The sequence below is a fragment of the Perna viridis genome, chromosome 7 (assembly GCF_037379345.1).
Source record: "Perna viridis isolate PV_CMFRI_1.1 ecotype Kerala chromosome 7, ASM3737934v1, whole genome shotgun sequence".
Taxonomy (NCBI): domain Eukaryota; kingdom Metazoa; phylum Mollusca; class Bivalvia; order Mytilida; family Mytilidae; genus Perna; species Perna viridis.
In genome coordinates this window covers 2839532-2860288 of record NC_142451.1, presented here as the reverse complement: position 1 = coordinate 2860288, position 20757 = coordinate 2839532, and the positions used below count along the sequence as shown (strand labels likewise).

The window sequence follows — 20757 nt, the reverse complement described above, 5'->3', positions numbered from 1 at the left end:
GTCATGGATTTATGTGTAGGGTGACGTTTTTAACATCACAGGTGAAATTGGTCAGGACTGGAGAACAGACTTGATGTTTATCTTTAAATTATACGGTCCATTGATTAAAACAAAGTGAATTGACATGAAAGATCACTTTCAAAATAACACAATATTAATTTAGTGTTCTTGTAAGCAATGAAGTGAGACAAGAAATATCCTTTAGGCTTTTACACTGTAGAAGTCAGAAAAGGGCTCTAATTATTTCATGTAAACATATTTGTTTTATGTCTTCACTGGCTGGATTTAAAAAATGAAATTTGCTGAACATTTATCTGCCCATATAACTCCTGAATGGAGGAAGCAATATATCCAGTATGAGGTAGGTGGTGGCATACAATTGTAACTTAAAATTTACTTCCTGCAATAGATCTACATACCTCAACCTCTTACTGCTGAGCGCCATATGGCATAACACTCGTTCTGAGTACTTTGGAATTGGTAGAATTATAGTAAACTATTTACCATTTAAAATGTTTTACACAGTTTCTTTATCATGACACGTGAGAAGGTGACTAAACTGAAGAAAAACAAAAGAAAATCCAGCAGTCCTGGAAATCCTTTGTAAAAGCAGTTAAAATGAACTTCATATTTGGCTTTTAGCTTTTTGAGTGTGTAATTCCGGTTGATAAAATTACGGATTTTAAAATTTTCAAAACAATATTAAATTAACCAACGTATTGCCATTACCTTCTGTAAGTTCCTTTTGTCAAAAATATATTGTATTCAGTAAAATTACTGACCTAATTCATAATAGTTGGTTATTTTGACAACTGTCTTCACTACAAATGTTTCTAGGTATTTAACAAAGATTTAGGCTTTTTAATGCTCGATTTCAGGTAAGTTAACCTTCTTTTGTGTAAGGAAAATACTTAAAATATTTTAAGCTTATGCTTAGCTAATTCACATTTGCAGTTGCTTTCAACATTTCAGATGCTAGAGGTTAGGATGGCACCAAGTCAGAAAATAGCTTGGCAGACAACCTCTAGCATTGCTGGAGTATCCAGTACTTATTTATCAGTTAAATTGCAGTGCCCTTATATCTTATCTTATTTCCATTTGTCATGATATCATCCTACTAAATTATAGACCTGTAATTAAAGAGATTTGCAACTGTAGTGTTAACCAACCAATTGATTCTGGAAACTTGCAGTGGAACTCACGAACTGCAGAAATCATGTGATACATGTACTTGCATTGTGTATTGTCAGCTGAAGATAATAAAAAATATTCTATGAAATTATCAATTTACATGTATGTATAGATTTGGAACAAATTCACATGTTTAAAAGATAAATAATGTATTTTAATGGATGTTTTTTTCATTGCATTTAGTTGAAAATTTAAACAAGGTTCATTTCCATTTATGGCAACTGGAGATGTGTTGCATGCGCCCCTACTTGTACATGTATCAGGTCCTAATCTAGATACATTATTGTATTAAGGCGAGGAGAAGTTTTAGTAAATTCTATTTTAAAAATAACAATATAGACATTTCTATTTACAGTGTATGTACAAAATGTAATATATTACAAAAACTTCTCCCTGTCAAATGGGAGAAGTGAGCACAAAATAGGAGAAGTTTTTGCTCATTTCTCCCTCTAAATTAGGCCCCGCATATCAACATTTTTTATCATAAAACTTCTAAACCTGTCATGGAAGCATTCAATAAATGCTTCAAAATGTCACAGACAAGCTTGAAAATACAAATGTAGGAAACAAACCGGTTTGAAGGCCATATCTAATCAAGTGTTCGTCACAACTGCCTTAAATTGGTTGAAGAAATGGTGTCGTTTTTACATTTGCATCCCCTGTCTTGAATTTCCTTATGATAAAACTTCCTCTACTATGGAAGAAACTTCTTCAATTATTTTTGGAATTACAGTAACAAAGAATAATCTTTAAGATTAGAAATGGGAAACTGACAGTTTTATATCAATGTCACCAGTGAATACAGAGGGTATATAAGAATGTCTCAGTTAAATTACATGTAGTTACTTTTTATTTCTAATCTTGTTAGTAATCAGGTCTCATTTCAAGTCCCGTGATAAAGCAAGATATCCATGTCTTGTTAATCTTTTTAATTACTGGTCTATGACTAAATGCATCCATTACAAATGAACACATGTATATTAATTCTGACCAATCAAATTTAAATTAGTCCTAGAAATGTATCAACGGTTCCATTAAGGTACTTTCAACACTCCATTCTACTTTCTGTTTTACCTTTTCAGAACAATCCTAGGTTTTTTTCTTTGCTTCCTGAATCATAAAAGGTAAAATCTATTTGGCTGATCAGGAAGGTCACCAAGGTCACCAGAACAGAAAGTACTAAATGTACAAATGTAGAATGGAGTGTTGTTAGATCCTATGTGCAGTGACCAAATCGATTGGTCTAATTTTAATTAGATTTTAATTCTGACCAGTTCTTTGAAAAATGGGGGAAAAGACACCCATTTATTGTAAATCTAAACTGATTGTATTTACCTGTATGTATGTGTGAAAAGTACTCAAAATTTTAAAATCTTTTGAAATTAAAAAAAATTTGAAACAGAACAAAACATACAAATGTATATTGTGCAACACATGTATCATGAGCAAAGCAAACGATCTATACATGTACATATATATTGCCAAAATAACTACATTGTATTTAATACCTGTACAATGTATGTTGTAAAAAATCCCTATGCATTTGTTAACTGCAGAAGGCAACCAATCTGAAATGAAAGTGAGCAACATATTTTTACATTAGGAATAAACATAATAAAAATTTAAAGACTGGGTTGAAATAGTTTGCATAATGTACATGCTTTAAAAGTTTAACTCTCTTTAATGGTACAGGTATGTTGTATATCCATATTACATGATATCTGTGTCACAGACTGGTACCTCCTGCAAAACCAATTTGTAAAAAAACTGTACCTGGTCATAGTTTATTCAATCATTTTCAAAAATACTAACAACTTGCTAATTTTCACCTTAGAAATTGATTTTTTAGTTTTTGCTACTTATCCCTAGGGTTAACCAATCCTTTGTAAGCATGATCAACATGTTGATGGAATTGAATCAAGTTTGTAGCCAAAATAAAATTACCAACAAGAGTGAAATTTGCCTTGTATTTACCAGGTTGAAGGAACCTACACTCAGAGTTAAAATGTTGTGCATGCAGGAAATTATAAAAAAATCATGAAGTGGTGTGTTTTCTTGGTACCCTACCAGCATAATTTTGTAGTGTTCATATATTTCTCGATCAATCCAAGTGTTGAAAATTGACACATGAATCTAAAATGACCCTTATAATCTGTAAAATATTCTTTATCTAATACATGTAGTTATGTCATAGAATTGACCAATGCAGGAGAGTTTGGCTATATACATGTATACCTTTGAACTTTGGAAAAATTCTTTGTCCCAGTGGTTCACTATTCCTTTAACTCTGGTGCAACATTATACATGTAGATGATGAACACAGAAAAACGAAACAAAATGCAAAATCCATCAGCAGTCGTGATTAAAAAGTAAGGGATCACAACTTTATAGAACCAACAGATACATGACAAATCTGTAACTGATTGATGACAGACAGGTTCATGCACTGTACCCTTTCGGAGCACCTGATGTCACTCCTATTTTTTATGTTCATATTGCTAGTGTTTTGTCGTTTGTTTGTTTGGTTTTTTTTTTTGGGGGGGGGGGTGAGTGTGTATTTTAACTTCAGTGTTTAATTCTTTTTATAGTGTATTCTATTTTAATTGGTTGGCTATATTTTGTATTTAGGTCATCTTTGTTCCATGTGTTCTTGTGTAGGTCATGCTTTTGGATTTTTGTTCTTGTTTAGGCCATGTTTTGGATTTTGAATATTTGTTTCATGTGTTCTTGTTTAGGCCATGATTTTGGATTTTGACATATTTGAATCATGTGTTCTTGTTTAGGTCATGTTTTGGATTTTGACATATTTGTTTCATGTGTTCTTGTTAAGGCCATGCTTTTGGATTTTGACATATTTGTTTCATGTGTTCTTGTTTAGGCCATGTTTTGGTTTTTGACATATTTGTTTCATGTGTTCTTGTTTAGGCCATGCTTTTGGATTTTGACATATTTGTTTCATGTGTTCTTATTTAGGCCATGTTTTGGATTTTGACATATTTGTTTCATGTGTTCTTGTTTAGGCCATGTTTTGGATTTTGACATATTTGTTCCATGTGTTCTTGTTTAGGCCATGCTTTGGGATTTTGACATATTTGTTCCATGTGTTCTTGTTTAGGCCATGCTTTGGGATTTTGACATATTTGAATCATTATGCTTATGCTTATGCTTAGTATTTTTTTGCCATTAATATTAATAATCAGCATTGATTTCTTAATTTTCCAGGCTTTAAAGGACCTGATTTATGAAGCCTATGAACAGTCTCCATCAACTGAAGGTTATTGTTTATGTTGACATGAGTATACATTTTTGTGCCTAGCCTTAGACGAAAGTTTAATGTTACGTGTAGCCTTGTCCTGCTTTGCAACGTGGACATTTTACACATGTATTTCTCTTGCATGAATTATTATAAATTTTCTATGTTCAGAATAAAATGAAACACTGTATTTATTTTGACAGAAATGAAATATGGTTTTCCTCCTTAATATGGTTTCTTCAATCAGTCTGTAAACCTAGTATAAGATCCAGCTTTGTTTAGTTGATGGTTTAGTCAACTTTTATACACTAGTAATTTGATTGCTGTTTTGATTTGGCAATTTTCATTGTACAAGTAGCTGCTTCATGTTCAGAATTTGAGGAAGTATACATGTATGTTCACGTCTTTGTACCAACATGTACATTGTACAGTACTAATGAGTGAAGTATATTACCATGATTACCTTATGACGCACATAAATAATGTATAATTTAGATAATAATTATCTTTGTTAAAATAAAAAAAAAATATCTCATTTTTTTTGCATGTATCTTTCTCAAACCTTTATTGCATTCTAGTTGCCGATGCAAGCACCTTACAGAGATATTATGCAAGATTTGATGAGAGATTTTTCCAGTTTTGTGATAAGGAACTTTCAAAGATCAACACATTTTTCTATGGTTTGTAAAGTATTAATGAAGTTCTCCTTTATTTGGTGGTTTTAAAATAATAGAAACATTTTCATGGACCATCTTAAATTACAGGATTTATTTGTACTACAAATTTAATGTACTTTTGCCTCTGACAAATATTATATTTCTGGTAATTCCTGTATTTTAAGGTACATGTAACACTCCCCTTTTCTGCTATATTTTCAGTGAAAGGAAAATACATGTATCTCACTGGTTAATGAGACATATATGATGAATTCATCTGTAAATTATTTGACTTATTGTCTGAAGTAATTTATTGATCCTTATTTTGTAGAAAGTTTATAAAAAATAAACCAGATGTTACAAGTTTTACCATTCAAAACCAATAATTATTCTACTATTGTACGAAAGCAATAAACTCCTCTAATTCAAGATTCTGAATCCTTATATAAAACTCATTCTGTTTCAACATTACAATGTACATGTAAGAGCACAATAATGCATGTATCTTTAAAGGATTCTGTATTAATTTATTTAATTCATTTAACACAGGATTTCATTTTTGCCTTTTAGAAAAAATATCAGAAGCTACCCGGAAATTTGCTAGTTTGCAGGCGGAACTTGAGGCCTTCCAGGAGCATGCCCACAAACCTCATGGGTTACGGAGACGAAAATCCAGTGCTGTATACTCCTTATTTAAAGATAAAGAGAAGAGAGAAAATGCACAGGTCCATACTAGGAAACTTCATGACCTCAAGTTGGCTTTCAGTGAATTCTACCTTAGTTTGATTCTGCTGCAGAATTATCAGACCCTGAATTTCACTGGGTTCAGGAAAATATTAAAGAAACATGACAAAGTAGGTTATGTCAGTGTTTAAATCTTATTTCATTGTAAAAACTATGTATCTTTTACATCTTGAACTATGTTTTAAAATGTTCTTGTGTGTAATACTCAGATTAAATGGCATTTTTGTAATGTGCCTTCGGTGTCTACTCAATAATTGGTGATACATCGTCATCAGACTTTAAATAATGATACAAGCTCACTTTCAGTAAAAATCAAGATAACCACGATTGTGTACTTGTTATTTATCATGTTATTTAGCTTGACATCATATGGAAGGTTGCTGAGGAAAACAACGCACAAGTATTTACAGTTTAAAAAAAACTATGATTGAATCTACAAAAAGTGTTCAGCATCGGACAAAGAATATAAGACTAAGTTACTTATGACCTTTCCTGGTAAAACTAGTATCAAAAAAACAAATTCTGTAAGTACCAGTAGATGACCAGCGGTGATTTGTTGCATTTCACCATAATATTTCCTGTTTCTATCAGTCAAATTCATGTTGCAAAGAGATGTGGTGGCATCAGTGGTGTTGAAACAGACTTGTTTGTATTGTACAACTACATTTATAGAATTAAGAAAAAAGATTATATTTCTATTACTATCAAGATTATGGTTACAACCCGCGGAGCTGAGTGGAGACAGCAGAATGTAGAAACTGCACCATTCTATACCAATAAAGAAGTCGATCATCTCATTAAAGAAACAGAGGTTTGACAAATACATGTATCTATACAATAAGAATGAATAACCAAACTTTGATACTGAGTATGTGGAACTTGTTTCATGAACAATTTAAATCTCCAAGTGTTCTTGGCTAAGTAAATGCATTTTTTCATGATATTGTGTTGGCTGACCAATATTCTAAATCATCAGTGACATCAAGTAAAGTTAACTTTACAATTGGAAAGACTAATAATGTAATCCATATACATGACATTGAAATTTGTTTCACAGCTAAAGTTTAATAAACACTCCATAAAAGACACATATATAATGTATTCATTAAAGACTTATATATAATGCAGTCATAAAATACCAAATAAAAACTTTCATAAAATGCTGATACTTTTTTTTTTCTTTTAATGAAAAGAAAAAAAATATTGCTGTTTCATGTTCATACAACTTTCGTGAAAATAGTTTGAAAATTACTACATTAATATTTAATTTGAATATATATGTGGGATGGTTCATTAGAACATTAGAGTCAGATGTTGAATCTGGCATGTATATGTACATGTATCACAAAACAGTTTGAAGAAAAGAGAATGAAATACAGCTTAAAATCAAATTTTAGTTTTAGAAGTTTTCAAACTTTTAATTTTGTTATCAACCATATATAACAAAGCAAGAGATGTAATTAATATACATTTGTCAATTTCTTTCTTTACAGCAATGTGTAACATCAGATTTAGAGGGAGGAAATAGACAGAAGGCTATGAAAAGATTGAGGGTACCTCCATTAGGGGAAAAGGTAGCAAACAGTTGAATGTGGATATACTACCTTTTTTGTTTACATGTACTTGTAATAACCTGTAAACTAACAAAAACACATTTCATGACAGATTATTAAAAAAGTTCATTTAGTGCACCGATCGCATACTCTCGATGACTTTTTGAATAGCACATGATGAGTTATGTTGAATATAATATAGCATTTTTCTCATCACATGCCATAACAACCCTAAGACCTTCAATCATGGCTAACATTGGTAAAGGAGAGGGTGTTAATGCATGTGGTATGTAAAAATCTGTGATAACCTGTTAATCATTTAAGATTATTATCAAAATATAATAGCATTACAACCTATGATTTTTCAACACTTCATACTTCTTTTCCCCATACTCAGTTAAAATCCTGACTCAAAAACATTATACCTCATGTATGGTACACCTAGATACAAATGTATATTTCTTGGTAGAGATTCCTCATACTTTGTAAAAAATAATTCCAAAATATACAGGAGAAGATGTTTTCGAAATGCTGGAATTTTTTATCAACAACATATTTGTCCAGTGTGGTGAACACATTTTTCAACAAAAGATCGGCATTCCAATGGGAACAAATTGTGCTCCACTACTTGCTGACCTATTCCTTCACTCTTATGAGGCTGACTTTATAGCTGATCTGATCTGAAAGAAAGAACATTGTTTAGCTTGATCTTTTAATCTCAGTTTCCCCTATATAGATGACATATTATCTTTAAACAATCCTAGTTTCTGGGATTTGATACATTGCATCTACCCCAAAGAACTTCAGATATGGGATACTACAGACACTGTGAAGTCAGCTTCATATCTTGACCTACACTTAGAAATCGATGGTAAAAGAAAACTATCGACCAAACTTTACGACAAACGTGATGACTTTTCATTCAGAATTGTCAACTTCCCTTTCATCTGTGGCAACATCCCTTCGGCTGTTGCCTATGGGGTGTTCATATTACAACTCATACGTTATGCCAGAGCTTGCCATAACTACACATATATTTTATATCGCGCTAGACTTCTTACAAGTAGGCTTCTGGAACAGGGTTATGTTGCTACAAGATTGAAGTCATCACTACTTATGGTCGTCATCATGTACTATTGGATTGTTATGATGTATCCATCTGCACCATGAAAACTGATTTGTTCAATGTGTCATAGTTTTCCTTTCCTCTTTTGTCTACCCCAGTCTTGACTTTTTATGAGCAACTCGGCGGGTGTTTCTAAAAAAGCAGAGTACACTTACCCTACTGGTGCACCTGGTCCATGCTCCCAGTTTTTAGTGGAGTCCGAGTTGCTCATTTACATTTGTTACTTTGTATGTATTATTTTAGTTACTTTATGTTCTTTGCTGTTTTTGTCTGTTTTCCATGTCTGGTCTTTGTCCCTGGATTACATTCTTTTGATTACCGCTAGAATCTTGGTTCCCTTATTACTCTTTGAACACCAAACAATTTTTTGATGTCAGTGATATTACATCACTGAATTGGGATTTGTTTTGGATTTTTAGTTCACTGCACTGCAATGCAGACAGTTCAGTCTAACACATAATCAGAAAACCTGTAGTTGTTTTACTAGAAATGACAAATGGCTCATCATGATATAATAAAGTGTTACAACTATGTTTTTTTTTTTCAGCAAAACCCAATGACAACATTTCGAGTTGGTCTGTTCTTTGGCATGTTTGTTATATTGGTGATTGTGACAGTGGTAGCAGGTAAAGTTTAAAAGGTTAAACAAATATTAAATATCACTCTCAGAAGTGGATGAACAGTGTAACTAAACCTCACCACTTATACAGTGTAAGTAAACCTCACCACTTATACAGTGTAACTCAGGTGATCATGATCAGCAAATTTGTAAAATTTCACTGAAATGGACTTTAAATGTGTAGTCATTGGGGAGATAAATCTGTCAAAGTTTTCCAACATTCTATTCAAATTCTTCCCTTTTTCTGTATTAGTGGTACATTTATTTCAAGTAGAGTAGGCAGTGTATGATGAAGAAATACTGACAGATTTGTTGGATGCAATTTCAACCTGTAAAAACAATACATCAGCTCGGTATATTTCCTTAAGGACCGGCTTCACTGTATTTTAGTATGTTAAATTTGCTAAAAGAAAAGTGTAGCCTGGCTGTATGCTTTTATCACTAAGATTATTAAAACAAATTAGGTACATCACACATTTACTATTTATTAAAGGCAAATACATGTAATGTATAATGATATCTAGATGACTTCGAACAACTGTATTTATTTGACATACAAATTACATGTACATGTACTAAAAAAGTAATATTTGACATGGGAGACACATAGAGAATATTTTAAATTTAAGGGTTCTTCACTGAGCATGCCAACAACTGGGAACCAGCTTTACGTATGTATCGTGGAATGTTCTTAATAATAATGATGATTTGTTTCCTGGGAATAAACACCTACGGATGGAGGTCATCTGGGGTCAATCATGTACTGATTTTTGAAATTGATCCTCGCAGGCATTTAACACATCAACAACTGTTAGAGGTAAATGCATTAGTTTATATGTTGTCTTTCATTGGCAATATTGATTATTGTTTAAATTGAAGTGGGCTACACAGAAAAAAAAACAATTGAAGTTATATATCTTTTCTTTCAAACATTAGAAATGGAAGGCAACTGAATGATATTCTTAAGGAATACAAAAAAGGCCATTTTGTGTATTTCTTTTGATTCTTATTTAACAGAATAATTACATGAAATGTAATTGAAAAAGATAAGGCATTTACTTAACTATGATTGCTTTTTCAGTTAGCAGCATTCCTAGCAGTGATATGGAGTCTGAGTTTACTGGGATATTTGTTTAGTACACAGCTTGGAGTGTCTCCATTTATTTTTCCTCTTGTGATGGCAGGATTTTTGTTACTATACCTGATCAATCCTATTCACATTCTACACCACAGTTCTAGATACTGGTTACTGACTGTCCTGGTGAGTGTCTGGTTCTTCATTGATTTAAATTGGTTGAGGTTTAATTCATAACACAGGACAAAAAGACATTCAATCTTCCCATTATAATCATTTTGTTGTCTTTTAACATAATTTTTCACAATTAGGTCTTTTATTTTTCATCAACTTTTAACAGAATTTTTTCTTTCAATTATGTTTTTATAATTTATTTACAGTTTAGAATTGTGACATCACCATTCCATCATGTGGGTTTTGCTGATTTCTGGCTGGCTGACCAGTTAAACAGTTTAGCCATTGTATTATTAGATTTTGAGTATATGATTTGTTTTTATGCCTTTGAAGTGGAGTGGCACGGACCAAACAGTTAGTATAACTATAAAAATAACATTGTATGCTAACACCAAATTGTGGAGTGAAGGGAATCTACATCTAAAATTGCCTTATACATGTAAATTTTAAAAAAATCATATTTTGTAAAAGAGGATTCTTATGCAGGTTCTCAATGGAAAAATACATCATTTGATATTTGAAAGTTGTAGATGAAAAGGAAATGAGTGCCTTTCTTTCAACAATATGTCCTTGTAATCACATCCTTTCTCAACAATATGTCCTTGTAATCACATTCAGCAAGAAAACTTTAAATCAGTTTCAAACAAGAAAAATCAACATAGGACTTCAAGGTTAATTAACCCTGATGTCTCAAAGTCAACTAACTAGTCGGAAAACTGATTGCAATTGCTTTATTACAAACCATGATTGAAGTGTGTTTTAACAACGATTAGTGTGGCTTTTGGAACTAATTTGTTGACACTCTTTTATGACTTTATTTGTGTATTTAATCAATTTAAAATTTTGAGTTAGTGAAAAGAAACAAAAATTACACTTCTCAATTCACACTAACAGTGATATCGGATATTTTTATATTTTAATCAAAAATTTTAAAAAGACAGATGAATTGTAATGGTATCTGACTATTTTATTAAACATCGAACAGACGATAGTTAATGTATTTCAACGACTACATCCAATTTGTTAGTGAATTTGAAATTTTATTGAAGTAATGTAGAGCAGATGGTTTGAAGATACTCCTGCTGTGAGTCATACAAAGCAGCATGTTATGAATTTATGACGCTTTCGAAAAATAAAAAGAAAATTTCACTAAAACACTCTGTGCCGTTCAATATTTCAAACATGATATTCAACATACAAAAAATATCTTCTGATATGAAAATAACACAAAACATTATGAATTACTGTGTAAAGTGAAGTACTTGTACATGTACAAACACAACAAATGATGTAAATGCAGCAAACAATTATCAACCAAACTACTAGTATATCCGGTTTATCCTCAACCTCGGATGACACAAACATTTTTGCATGGTCCCTTCGACTTCGACTAATCGAGGTTCGACTGTACTTAAGTATTTGAACTCAATGCCAACTTTTATTCTCTTTTAATTTTAGGACCAGAAGTATGTACATTATCTAAGTATGGAATAAGATCAATAGTTAGTACTTTACCAGCATGGTTCAGATTTGCCCAATGTCTACGTCGTTACAGAGATACTAAGTTAGCCTTTCCACATCTTGTCAATGCTGGGAAGTATTCTACAACATTCTTTGTTGTTCTTTTCTCGGGATTGTACTCTTCTACAATAGGTAAACAATGCACATGTTAATATATTTGTATAGAACTAGTCTTTATATGTCATGTTTAAATCTTAACTTTGTAAACTGGTATCATGTCCTTGTGTTTTTATTATACATGAGCAAGTTTTTATGTTAGTGAGATAAAAAAAGTAAATTTAGAGGAAAATTGATGCCACACAAAAAAACAAATACTTGCCAAAAGCTTTGATTTGTTTGGTGTTGTACAACAAATATATTTTAGATAAAGATATAGAGATGTACCTGTAGATTCAAGCTTGAATCTTATGTTTGCTTGAAGTTTTTATCTTTTATAATTTCCTATACATAATTAATATCTGAGAATTAAATAGATGAAATTGTTATCTTACCCATGAGTCCAAGTATCCAAAAACATTTTACAAAATTGATTTTATTAAAATATCCATTCCTATAATTCCTGATTGTTATAATTACAGAATGGCATGGGAAGGAATATAAACAGAACCATGCCTTTTTCTACATATGGATTGTCACAGCACTTATCTCCTCTTGTTATACATTAACATGGGACCTTAAAATGGACTGGGGTCTTTTAGATACTGGTGCTGGGGAAAACAGATTCCTTAGAGAGGAAATAGTGTATGGATCTAAGGTAGGACTGTACTTACTTCCCTTGAATTACACAATTCTGTAGATTGAGTCCGATGAAAACCTTCACTGAATGATTAGTAAAGTTTGATATGGCTTCTTGAAGCAAAAACAGAATACACAAGACTTTATTATATACAATCACAAGTACATGGAAGCTCTCTTACAGGAAAAGGCTGATCAAGTTTTGTTAAAATAGAGAAAAAATTAATACTCCCTTAAAAAAGATTATCATTTTTTTTCTTTGTCTAAATGGAAACAGGAGGACCCAACTCAATTTAAGGGGTGAAATAGTGCCAGCAGGATATGTAATTGTGTACATGTTCATGTGCATGCTCATTTTATGTGTAAATTATATAAAAAAAAATCATGTGTAAGTTGGAAGGAATGTACACATGTTACTATGATAATATGACTTCTACAATATTATGATATGAACTATTTGTACAAATACATGTATGTCTATGAAATGCAAATTGTGTGAGAATGTTTATTACTGTCATATGTTATCCTTCATTTATACATGAATCGTATGCTACATATGAATGACATATTTAGCTTTTTTATTGTAACTAGCCTTTAATGATAAGCTTTATATTTACATGAGGAGATAAAACTTCCAACATTGTAATGAATCAATGATTAGATTTCTCAAATTGAAATGATGGCATCAGTAGCTGTAGTTTTGTGCTGAAATTACTGTCATTTAAGTATCAACTTTTTAGAAATCTGATAATTCATTAGTAAAACATAGAAATTCGTAATTGAAATTCAAATTCTCCCATCCTTTGTGTGTAACAAAATAAAGCCAAACAAATTGTTTTGATGGTATTGCAATCAAATTAAAAAAAATAATCTGTCAAGAAGAAAACTTCCATGTGGGATATCACTATCTACACAATGGTTGATAGAACTCCTCATGAGATTATCACTATCTACACAATGGGTTGATAGAACTCATGAGATTATCACTATCTACACACTGGGTTGATAGAACTCCTCATGAGATTATCACTATCTACACAGTGGGTTGATAGAACTCCTCATGAGATTATCACTATCTACACAATGGGTTGATAAAACTTCCATATGGGATTATCACTATCTACACAATGGGTTGATAGAACTCCTCATGAGATTATCACTATCTACACACTGGGTTGATAGAACTCCTCATGAGATTATCACTATCTACAAAATGGGTTGATAGTACTCCTCATGAGATTATCACTGACTACACAATGGGTTGATAGAACTCCTCATGAGATTATCACTATCTACACAATGGGTTGATAAAACTTCCATGTGGTATTATCACTATCTACAAGATAGGTTGATAGAACTCCTCGTGAGATTATCACTATCTACAAGATAGGTTGATAGAACTCCTCATGAGATTATCATTATCTACACAATGGATTGATAGAACTCCTCATGAGATTATCTACACAATGAGTTGATAGAAATTCGTGAGGGATTATCACTATCTACACAATGGGTTGATAGAACTCATGAGATTATCACTATCTACACACTGGGTTGATAGAACTCCTCATGAGATTATCACTATCTACACAGTGGGTTGATAGAACTCCTCATGAGATTATCACTATCTACACAATGGGTTGATAAAACTTCCATATGGGATTATCACTATCTACACAATGGGTTGATAGAACTCCTCATGAGATTATCACTATCTACACACTGGGTTGATAGAACTCCTCATGAGATTATCACTATCTACAAAATGGGTTGATAGTACTCCTCATGAGATTATCACTGACTACACAATGGGTTGATAGAACTCCTCATGAGATTATCACTATCTACACAATGGGTTGATAAAACTTCCATGTGGTATTATCACTATCTACAAGATAGGTTGATAGAACTCCTCATGAGATTATCACTATCTACAAGATAGGTTGATAGAACTCCTCATGAGATTATCATTATCTACACAATGGATTGATAGAACTCCTCATGAGATCATCTACACAATGAGTTGATAGAAATTCCATATGGGATTATCACTATCTACACAATGGGTTGATAGAACTCATGAGATTATCACTATCTACACACTGGGTTGATAGAACTCCTCATGAGATTATCACTATCTACAAAATGGGTTGATAGAACTCCTCATGAGATTATCACTGACTACACAATGGGTTGATAAAACTCCTCATGAGATTATCACTATCTACACAATGGGTTGATAAAACTTCCATGTGGGATTATCACTATCTACAAGATAGGTTGATAGAACTCCTCGTGAGATTATCATTATCTACAAGATAGGTTGATAGAACTCCTCATGAGATTATCATTATCTACACAATGGATTGATAGAACTCCTCATGAGATTATCTACACAATGAGTTGATAGAAATTCATGAGGGATTATCACTATCTACACAATGGGTTGATAGAACTCCTCATGAGATTATCACTATCTACACACTGGGTTGATAGAACTCCTCATGAGATTATCACTATCTACAAAATGGGTTGATAGAACTCCTCATGAGATTATCACTGACTACACAATGGGTTGATAGAACTCCTCATGAGATTATCACTATCTACACAATGGGTTGATAAAACTTCCATGTGGGATTATCACTATCTACAAGATAGGTTGATAGAACTCCTTGTGAGATTATCACTATCTACAAGATAGGTTGATAGAACTCCTCATGAGATTATCATTATCTACACAATGGATTGATAGAACTCCCCATGAGATTATCTACACAATGAGTTGATAGAACTCCGTGAGGGATTATCACTATCTATACGATGGGTTGATAAAACTCCATGAGGGATTATCACTATCTATACTAGGGGTTGAACCTTGTGTGGGATTATCACTATCTACACGATGGGTTGAACTCTGTGAGGTATTATCACTATCTATACGATGGGTTGAACTCCATGTGGGATTATCACTATCTACACAATGGGTTGATAGAACTCTGTGTGGGATTATCACTATCCATATGATGGGTTGAACTCCATGAGAGATTATCACTATCTATACGATGGGTTGATAGAACTCCATGTGGGATTATCACTATCTGCACGATGGGTTGATAGAACTCTGTGTGGGATTATCACTGTCTACAAGATGGGTTGATAAAACTGTGGGATTATCACTATCTACAAGATGGGTTGATAGAACTCTGTGAGGGATTATCACTATCTATATGATGGGTTGATAAAACTCTGTGGGATTATCAATATCTACACAATGGGTTGATAAAACTCTGTGTGGGATTATTACTATCTACACGATGGGTTGATAATACTCTGTGTGGGATCATCACTGTCTACACGATGGGTTGATAGAACTCTGTGTGGGATTATCACTATCTACAAGACGGGTTGATAGAACTCTGTGAGGGATTATCACTATCTATATGATGGGTTGATAAAGCTCTGTGTGGGATTATCACTATCTATATGATGGGTTGATAATACTCTGTGTGGGATTATCACTATCTACACGATGGGTTGATAGAACTCCTTGTGAGATTATCACTATCTACATAGATGGTTATATTGGTTGAAGGTTTTAATTTGCAGTACATCCAGTTTCAAACTTGTGTAAACGTCCATGTGTTTCACTATTAATCTTTATAACTAGTGATTTTTTTGGTAATGCTTCATTTTCTTTTTATTAGCTTTATAAATTAAGTTATTATTTCTTTTAGGGTTACTATTATTTTGCCATAGTGGAAGATTTTATACTACGATTTGTGTGGACACTAACTGTCTCAGTTGGAGAAAATCCAATATTTGAGCATAAAGAGGTTCTAAAAACTTTACTTGCTTCACTAGAACTGTTTAGGTGAGAAAGTATTTTGATATGTATGTGCTTTATTTCATAATGGTAATGATAAAATGTAAATATATAACCTATGTTTTGCAAAATTATGACCTTAAAACCCACATTTTGTTTTACTAAAAATGTTAAAAGGTGGAACATAGAATTACCAATTTCGATATTCACAAATTAACATTTTACATATGATAACATTTATTTTGAGGGAAGATCAGCTGATTGAATGAAGCATATTCTTGGTTTTAAAGTGTATATAGTTATACATTTTATTTATAATCAATTACCATATTTTTTTTATATAGATTTGAAAAGTTAGAATAGATGTACTATCAATTTCAATTATGAACTCATGTATTTCTTAAAATAAGTAAATGTATTGTAGAATAATTGTAGGAATTTTTTCTCTGCAGGAGATTTGTATGGAACTTTTTCCGTTTAGAAAATGAGCATTTGAATAATTGTGGTCAGTTCCGAGCGGTGAGAGACATCTCTATAGCTCCTATAGATTCTAATGATCAGAATCACCTAGAGGAGATGATGGATGACCAGGAAGGGGAATATCCTCGCACCAGTGAAAGAAAAAGATTACTTGGTGGAAAGTAGGTTGTTAGAAATAGGATCAATCATCACCACTACACAAATTTAAATGTATATGAAAAATAACACTCTCCATTCTGATGCAACAGTCAGAAATATTTGTGAAAAAAATATCGAAAATCTTCAAGGTAATGTCTTTTCATGCAAACAAAACAAAGGGAGTTTACTGTGGAATTGATATTTGATATATATGGTATCAACCGTTGAAATTTGACATTACAAGAATGTTACATATTGAAAATGATATGCCAAAATCTGTATCATATGCCTTATCAACCCAAGTCCCTTATATGTATTTCACCCTGAAGGGTGATATAGGTCTAGGGGTGTGATATAGGGTATGAGATATAGGTCAAGGTGTGTGATATAGGTTATGTGATATAGGTCTAGGGGTGTGATATTGGGTATGTGATATAGGTCTAGGTGTGTGATATAGGGTATGTGAGGTAGGTCTAGGGGTGAGAGATAGGGTAGGTAATATAGGTCTAGGAGTGTGATATAAGGTATGAGATATAGGTCTAGGAGTGTGATATAGGTCTTGGAGTGTGATATAGGTCTAAGAGTGTGATATAGTGTAGGTGATATAGGTCTTGGGGTGTGATATAGGTCTAGGAGTGTGATATAAGTCTAAGAGTGTGATATAGGTCTTGGAGTGTGATATAGTATAGGTCTAGGAGTGTGATATAGGTCTTGGAGTGTGATATAAGTCTAAGAGTGTGATATAGGGTAAAAGATATTGGATTTAAAAAATCCAATGTAATGCATAAACCAGAAAGGTATATATTTATCTAATTATATGATATATTAAGATATTAGATATATGATAGATCAAAAATTAGGTTTTCCACCTTTTAATGAAATGAGTTTCGTTAATTTTTTTTTTTCAGAGGGAAGAAAGACAAAAGTGGATGGACAGAGGATGATGAACAAACTTATCTGAAGAAACTACCCATGAAATTTAAAGGTGTCTAATCTGTTATATTTGGGTGATGATGGAAGTATTTCATACATCCCTGTAGTGAGATAGGAGGAATCACTATCTAAGTCATTCCAGAATCACAAACCTCTAGTCATGAAAGGATGTCATTCTGGAGTACATCAATAATCATTGTCTTTCTAACAATTTATTATGTACATGACTTTGATATGAATGTACATTGTATGTTTTACCAATACAGTAATGTTTAATTCAGTACAATGTGCAATTTCTGTTTTTGTAAGCATTGATGTTCATTTCTTACAAAAACTAAATCATGGATATTTTTTATCTTTTCAAATGAAGGTTGTAATAAAAGACATAGAAAGTTTCATTTTTGGGCTTTTGATCCTTCAGGATCAAATTACCTTATGTCACCAGTCCATGTTTGAAATATTCCTAGTATTTCTAAACTCTACACAAAAGTAAAGTCCAAAATTAATTCCTTTTATATCATTCAGTACCTCTTTGACAGTAAATATGTTTCTGGCAATTATTCAGCTCAGTTATATTATATTCTATTAAAATAAATTTTTTATCTAGTTTTCAAATCAACTGAAGATTTGAGGGACTTCTTTTTGGTCTTGAGAGATGTTAGGGAATTAAGTTTTTGCAGTAATGTGTCAAGAAACATTCAAAATGTTAAGCATGCTCCTTGTTGCACAGGTATCAGTCAATATCTTCATTCTATCATTAATGTTGCAATGATTTACAAACATGAATTGAAGAGGAGTGCTTTTAATCAAGTATAATTGGTGGGAAAATTCAAATTGAAAAAAAGTGTTTAGTTTTGGAAAATCTTACGTTCATCAAGGAAATTATTTCCTTAAGCTGAAACTGATTTTATTTTAGTTAAATAATAGTGTAGGATAAATACACGGTTTAAATAGTTGCTAAACAATTACTTGCTTAACAATGCAGTATGATCTGTCTTGTAACATGTGTAAAATGTTAAGTCATTGAAAAACAGTTCATAGGAAGATAACTCTGTTAAAAAGCATTATTTTCTAATATTCTGTTAAAAAAAATCATTTCCAAATATATTGTACTGCTATTTTCTTAAATCAGACTATATTCATGTATCATATGTTTGAATACATAGTCAGATAGTCAAATATTCAGCATTATGTTTTGCTGTCTATATGATAGGTCCTCTACACAATGTTAAATGGCTTTAAGATTTCTATATCTATTTAGATCATATTATATGGAAGCATTTGTAGTTTTATTCAACATTTTAACTGTTATTTTGTATTTTATATATAAAAATGTATTTCAAACATAATATTGTGTATCATATTGTACATTGTTTATTTGTTACTTTTTTAATCAATTCATTACATAAATATACAGTACATCACAAATGTACTGTGGTTATATGAAATGTCAAAATAAAATTTTCTATCAACTGAAACATTTTCTGGCCTTCTATTTGAAGTATTGTGCAAAAAAAAAAACTTCTGTTCTGTTGAAAATATAATTAAGTGTGATTCATTTATATAATGCATCCTGTACAACAATGACTCATTTTTTTAACTCATTGGGAAATATTTAAGAAAGTACATTGTCATTTTAATTCAGGAAATGTAAATTATTGAATCCTCTAGTTGCACAGAGATCATGGAGATCAGATTCATTACATTTTTGATTGTTCATGTTATTCATCAGGATAACATTACCAAAAGTTAATTAGCCCTCAGTGTCATCCTTACATGATTAATTTGTAGTGTATGTTCTGTAGTGAAGCATATCTACACCTTTAAATAAACATGGAAGGTTTTATTTTAATGTACATTTTTATTATTCCATGCTTGTCTCATATTAAGTTTATGCATTGTTACAAGTAGCACTTTAGTTTTATTTAGTCTGCATAGAAACCAAAAAAATGTACAAATGCAATTATTATTTAATTCAAAATATTTTTTCGTTCTCAGTGAAATGAGATTTTCTTTGATATGAATTAGATAGGGTTTAAAAGAAGCTGTTTGTCTTGATGGGCCTGAATCTTCTCCACATTATTATTGTAACTACATGTATTTATAATAACCATCAATGTATGAATCATGGACTGAACTGGTTGAGAATAAACAATCAGATCAATTGTTGATTACTGTTTTCTGGAGTCAGTTCCCTTTCATATAGTCTATGTTCAAGTTACAAGTCAACTCCTGAAAATTATTATAATTCCATTACTTTAAAGCTTAAAATTGTCTAGACAGCATATGAGCATTGTGACTGGAATTTCTGCAAATTTCCAAATTCGTATTGATCCTTTTTTAGTGGTAAAATCTATTACAACACAACTGCATTTCCCTTCTTTCCTTGTTTAATGTGTTACTTAGGCTCATTATCAGATCTAAGACTTTCTAAGCCTTCGCAGTATTAAGAATATGGCTACCATTTTCTGATTCCAGTTCTGAAAAAACTTGAAACATGCAATTTGGAAATATTAAATATTAAGCTGGATTTGAAAGAATAATCAAGGGAACCAAGATTCTAGTGGAAATCAAAAGAATGTAATCCAGGGACAAAGACCAGACATGGAAAACAGACAATCACAACAAAGAACATAAAGTAACTAAAATAATACAGACAAAGTAACAAAGTAAATGAGCAATTCAGACTCCACAAAAAACTGGGAGCATCGACCAGGTGCACCAGTAGGGTAA

At 31.9% G+C, this 20757-nt stretch overlaps 1 protein-coding gene across 1 annotated transcript; it reads left to right on the top strand.

Moving 5' to 3' along the window:
• Positions 1-12: 12 nt before the first annotated feature.
• Positions 13-20188, top strand: LOC148610963 (solute carrier family 53 member 1-like). Its single transcript, XM_088590927.1, has 15 exons — positions 13-361; positions 4414-4465; positions 5023-5124; positions 5671-5954; positions 6554-6655; positions 7338-7418; positions 9071-9149; positions 9772-9959; positions 10224-10403; positions 10598-10745; positions 11850-12044; positions 12491-12666; positions 16385-16521; positions 16926-17114; positions 18000-20188. The coding sequence occupies exons 1-15, from the start codon at positions 293-295 to the stop codon at positions 18082-18084; spliced, it is 2067 nt and encodes a 688-aa protein (XP_088447053.1). The 5' UTR covers positions 13-292; the 3' UTR covers positions 18085-20188.
• The last annotated feature ends 569 nt before the right edge of the window (positions 20189-20757 follow it).